The sequence below is a fragment of the Gadus morhua genome, chromosome 4, assembly GCF_902167405.1.
Source record: "Gadus morhua chromosome 4, gadMor3.0, whole genome shotgun sequence".
Taxonomy (NCBI): domain Eukaryota; kingdom Metazoa; phylum Chordata; class Actinopteri; order Gadiformes; family Gadidae; genus Gadus; species Gadus morhua.
Window position 1 is genome coordinate 23,766,781 of NC_044051.1, and position 5,873 is coordinate 23,772,653.

At 43.7% G+C, this 5,873-nt stretch overlaps 1 protein-coding gene across 1 annotated transcript; it reads left to right on the forward strand.

Annotated features, from left to right (window-relative positions):
* Positions 1-328: 328 nt before the first annotated feature.
* On the forward strand, positions 329-1,933 carry LOC115541647 (putative nuclease HARBI1). The gene is made up of 4 exons (XM_030353475.1): positions 329-826; positions 928-1,040; positions 1,134-1,245; positions 1,320-1,933. The coding sequence occupies exons 1-4, from the start codon at positions 394-396 to the stop codon at positions 1,691-1,693; spliced, it is 1,032 nt and encodes a 343-aa protein (XP_030209335.1). The 5' UTR covers positions 329-393; the 3' UTR covers positions 1,694-1,933.
* The last annotated feature ends 3,940 nt before the right edge of the window (positions 1,934-5,873 follow it).

Consider the following 5,873-nt stretch of genomic DNA (forward strand, 5'->3'; position numbering starts at 1 on the left):
ACAGCACATAAAATATGGAGACTTCAGATGCATATAAAACCACCAACCATGGCCGGAACATAGCTTTTGGGGTAAAATTGTTCTTATCACTCCTACGAATCTTTCATCTCTCCCATGGGAGGTCAGAATTGAATGTGTGTGTTTGACGGACATTAGTAACCATCGGAGGCCTGTTTCAGGTAGCTGGTTTTGAGGCAACCCCGAGTTTGTTCGCTCTGAGTTAATGGAAACTCTGGGTTTTCCGTTTCAGGTAGCAGGTTCAGCGCAACCGAGAGTTAGTTGCTGCGGCAACATACGCCGTGGACCTAACCTGCTCGGGAGGTGGTTAGACCTACTCTGAGTTTGTTGTCTATAAGGCTGAAGGCAGCTCTCCGACAGAAGGAAGTGTTAGAAATGGCATGTCCTTTTCTAAGAGAGCCCGTGGACGTAGAGGCTGCGATCCTCAGAAGGAATCTCCGTGAGGAACGATTATTAAGACCCCGTTTGGATATACTTTCTTTTCCTGATCATTTTCTTCACGAGCGCTATCGTTTTTCAGCGCAATCTATCATTTATTTAGACAAACTTCTCAGCCCCCATGTTAAGTGTCAAACGCACCGGGGGCATGCTTTAAGTTCAATTCAAATTATTTGTGTCGCACTCCGTTTTTTGGCAAACGGCAGCTTTCTTTACAACGTCGGTGACGCCGAGCACATTTCAAAGGCAACCGTGTGTCGGTCTGTCAGAAATGTGACTTTGGCACTTAAACGTTTTCTTTACACGTTTGTTATGTTTCCAAGTCACCGACCTATAAGAACAATCAAGGAAGAGTTCTACAGAATTGCAGGTAACAGTAGCAACAATGTAGCCTATTTGTTTCTTGGAACGTTTTAATTTAATAAATAATATGCACAATTTAATTAAATTAATTAATTTGTAATGTTCTAGATTTTCCGGGTGTCATCGGGTGCATCGATGGAACTCATATTCCTATTAAAGCTCCTTCAGTGCATGAAGGAGACTATGTTAATAGGAAGTCCTTCCACAGCATCAATGTGCAGGTACAGGTGAAGGCCTAGACCTTCAGCATTTTAAATTAAAGATACTTAACAAAACAGCCTCTGTATCTAATTATACTCCTCTGCAATTTGAAGGTTGTATGTGATGCCAGAAACATCATCACCCAAGTGGAGGCAAAGTGGCCGGGGTCTGTGCATGACGCACGCATATTTCGGGAGTCTAATTTGAGCACTCGCTTTGCCATTGGTGAGTTAAGCCTATATTTGAAGGATTTATAATCCATATTTGTTCAGATGATTAATATTTCACCTGTATCGTAGGAGAGTTCGACGGTCATGTTTTAGGTGACAGAGGGTACCCCTGCCAGCCTTGCCTTCTGACCCCGTATGCCGATCCCGTGCCAGGACCACAGCAGCGCTACAACCTGGCGCATATGAGGACGAGAGCCAGGGTTGAAAACACTTTCGGGATCCTGAAGGCAAGATTCCAGTGCCTCAAAATGCTGCGAGTCACACCAGAAAGGGCATGTGATATAATAATTGCATGTGTGGTTCTTCACAACATCGCGATTTGGAGAGGGGAAAATTGCCCACCTGCAGTTGCAGATGAGCAGCCCATAAACCCAAACCATGCCATGGATCCACAGGACGGAAGGGTGGTTAGAGATAGACTCTGCCAAAATCATTTTGTTTGAGTTTTCTATGTAGGCCTAGTTAAATGTATTTTATTATTTCCGAAATGTTTTCTTTGGCATTCTTTCGCCTTCCTGTATAATAATAAATTTAATTTAGAGGCGCCTTTCAAGACACCCAAGGTCAAGTTTGTATGATAGTAAACTCGTGTGACAGTCCCAGCCTCTGGTAGGGGGTGACACTGTTCAACAAAATAACTTGTCCCACCACAGCCCGTGTTCTAATAAAGACATTCTACTTTTTATGAGGATTTCTTTATTTCCTGAAAGCACAAAAAAAAGTCATTCATATTGGGTATGTTTTTGGAGCAGGAAACAGCATCCCAGTTTGTACATCACCCACCTTTAACTTGTGTTCCAAAATTTGGATCTCCAAAGCATCCTTTTGCATCTTTTGCCTTATGTGGTCCATTTCTAAGTCTGCTTTGTTTATTTGTTTTCCCAGATAGATTTTATAGAGCTCTTTGACTGGAAGCTATAGGAATGCAAAAGATGACATTGGATTTCACAGTGCCAAGTACAGCGTTTCATTATAATTCCAGGGAGAATCTTACAGAGGTAAGCTGTGAAGTAGAGCTAGAAGTGGATGGCCTCTCATTGAATTCGATTTCATCCTGTTTAAGAGAAAGAAGATGTCAGTTTTAAATTGTACAACGCTGTCATCAACTTTTAGATGTTATTTTTAAAAGGTGTTAACCTCAATAGGCCTTTCCTCTTCCCTTTCAAATGCCGCAGACAATGTTTCTCCATCATCTTCCTGTAATGACATTAACAGTTGGGTTCAGCAATTATCAAGACATTATTAATAATCTGTGGAAGGTGAAGAATTGTTACAATTGCATGGAGGTTGGTGAGGGCATCTGGTTCCAGTAGGTTGATGACGCCATCAGTAACTGGAAGAAGATGATGAGACAGTGAAATTATTACTTGAGCCAGAATATTGCCCCATCTAATTTGCAACGCGCTGGGTTGCGTGTACACATTTAATTATTTTGAATAACCAACCTCTGATAAAGGCACTTCTATCCTGGGGGGGATCAGAGGAGCTCCCCCCAGGGATGCCCTCAGCCACAGGACGCATACTCTGTTGGCTGAGGGCCATCTCCTCAGCCACTGTGAGGGCTGCAGGTGGTGGACCCCCTCCAGTCTTCCGGGCCTCTGCTTTTTTTCGATTTGCTAACGTGGAGGGAAATGTTACCCTAATATTCAGTAAGCGCTATTTTGAAGACACATATATATGTATATACACATACATACATACATACATACATACATACATACATACATACATACATACATACATACATACATACATACATACATACATACATACATGCATACATGCATACATATAATGCATTTTGCCTAGGAGTAGCCTTCTAATATATCTAAATCCTATTAAATATTGGCAGTGTTGGGGTGGCTGAGAAATGTAGGCCTACTACTTACATTTTGCCTACTGCTTAAATATAGACCCATCACATGTTGAATATAGCTGTTAAATTAGGTAGAGCAGGCAAAACAGCACAATTGATTTGATTTCAATTAAACATTAGTTTACCTGTTTGAACTATATTTTTATACTTCATTTTCATTTGCTGCCAAGTCCTCTTGGGGCAACTCGGGTTGTTCCTGTGTAAATTGACACACACAGACACACACACACAATTTGCATATTGAATAAGTGGAAGATATTAAACTTTCCTCTTATTTTATTTTACTATTTTATTTTACTCATGCATTGACTTGTTCGGCTATTTCCTGCCAAGCTCTCTCTCGTGCTCTCGCTGCCGCGGCGGTATTGCTTTTTTGGGTGAAAATGTGTTCCTGCTCGGCATATGCGTGCATTAATATTTCCAATTCCGTGTGTGAAAAGTAACTGGATCTACGTTTTTGGTCCATATTGATCATGTTATCAGAGATCCATTGATGATGGCTCTTTATAGTCAACAGGCACGCCCCCAACCCAGCGTGAACACGCTCAGAGTTGATTAACCCAACGCTGATCACCTGTTCTGAAACCGAAAACCCAGAGTTGCTTTTCAACCCTGAACTCTGAATCAACCAACTCAGATCGCAGGATTAAACTCAGAGTATGTTAAACCAGCTACCTGAAACAGGCCTCGGTTGTCTTCTTGGACACCCCAGAATTGCTCGAACATAAAACACATAAAACACACACACTCTTCGGATTCATAAATGACGACAGGACACACACTGGCACACAGACATACACCCACACATTTGTATCTGCAGTCACACCTTAAATTGAGCTGGCGTTCACCGATGGTCTGGCGATGCAATCCAGCTGCTCGATGGCGCCATGGTGTGGATACGTGGCGTCATTACAATTCACCTGTCGCTTAGTCACGCCCCCCGTCGTTACTGTGGTATTATTGCACTTTACTTCATAATAATAATAACGTGATAGGAACCTATGTGTTGGGGGAAGGTTTAGCCGGATGCACGGGAAGGGTTGACCACGTGATACTCGGGAGAGGCTGCGTGGTTCAATAAAGTGGTAGCCTGTTAACAGTGAACTTGCGTGTGTTATTATTCAGTAAACACGACATGGTGTCAGAAGTGCTGTTATATGGTACCAAGTAAAAGAATAAGACGATCTGCTTGGAAGGAAATACAAAAAGGAGACCGGTGAGCGTCTCAGATGAGTGAAAGTGGAGACGAGCGTAGTGGGGAAGGAGCTAGCACAATGGCTAACACACACGGCGCTACGTTTAACATCCAGCCACCGGAGCCCTTTGATTTTTCCAAATCACACGAGTGGCCAAAGTGGATACGCAGATTTGAGAGGTTCCGCCAAGCAAGCAACTTAACTGCAAGCTCCGATGACAACCAGGTGAATACTTTGATCTATTAAATGGGAGATGAAGCAGACGACGTGTTAAGAGGCTTGAAGCTAAGTGACGAAGACTTGCGCAGCTACACTACAGTACGGGAAGGCTTTCAGTCGTTCTTTGTGGTGAAAAAGAACATTGTATATGAGCGTGCACGATTCAACATGCGAAAGCAAGAAGAGAATGAGACTGGGGATGCATTCGTCACTGCCCTGTATGCCCTAGCCGAACACTGCAATTATGGAACGTTACACTACTCAGGGATAGGATTGTGGTAGGGCTAGCGGATATACGGCTCTCAGAACGTATGCAGATGGAAAAAAATCTAGACCTGGAAAAAGCCATTGATATGGCGAGGCAATCAGAGGCGGTCAAAAAGCAGCAAAACACATTGAGGTGTGATACCAGTGGGGCAAAGCAGATGGATGCCTTCTCTGCGGACAGAGTTTTTCCAAATCAGACGGCACGAAGAAAAAGACAATCCTAAATTCAACAAAATCAAATACAACAGTGCAATGCCATTCAACAGCCAGGGCAAGACCACAAAACGCTTTCAGTGCTATAAATGTGGAGGCACTTCACACCCCATGCATGAGTGTCCTGCCAATGGTGCCAAGTGCCATTCCTGTGGAAAAATGGGTCACTACCAGCGTGTGTGCCTTGCAGGTAAAGCTGTGCATGGTATTGAGGAAGAGGAAAGTGAGAGCTTCTTTCTCGGCTCTGTTTCATCTGATGCTGATTCATGGACTGTTGATATTGGCATAATGGACAAAGATGTCACTTTCAAACTTGACTCCGGAGCAGATGTCACTGTCGTTTCATAGACTCTTTTAAACAACATTTTTTCTGGCACACAGCAGCCTGTTCTTCATAAAGCAGAGAAACTCCTGTATGGACGAAACCCTCTGGATGTGTCGGGATTCGTCAGACTGCAGCTGAGGAGAGGAACTAAACAGACAGCAGAGAAGGTGTATGTGGTCAAAAACCTGAAAACGCCCTTGCTCGGGAGGCCAGCCATTGTGGCCCTTGGTTTACTCATCCGTGTGGACAGCATAGAGATGGAGAACATCAAGGCATGCTATCCCAAACTCTGCAGTAGCTTAGGTGAGATACAACAACCATACGCCATCAAGCTTAAACCCGATGCTGTGCCATTTTCTGTGAAAACCCCCAGGAGAATTCCTATACCGTTGGTTGGCAAAGTCAAAGAAGAGCTCCAGTGCATGGAAAGCCTGGGCGTCATCAGCCGTGTTGAGGAGCCGACTGAGTGGTGTGCCGGCATGGTGGTCGTGCCCAAGAAGGATAAGGAGTCTGTACGCTTGTGTGTG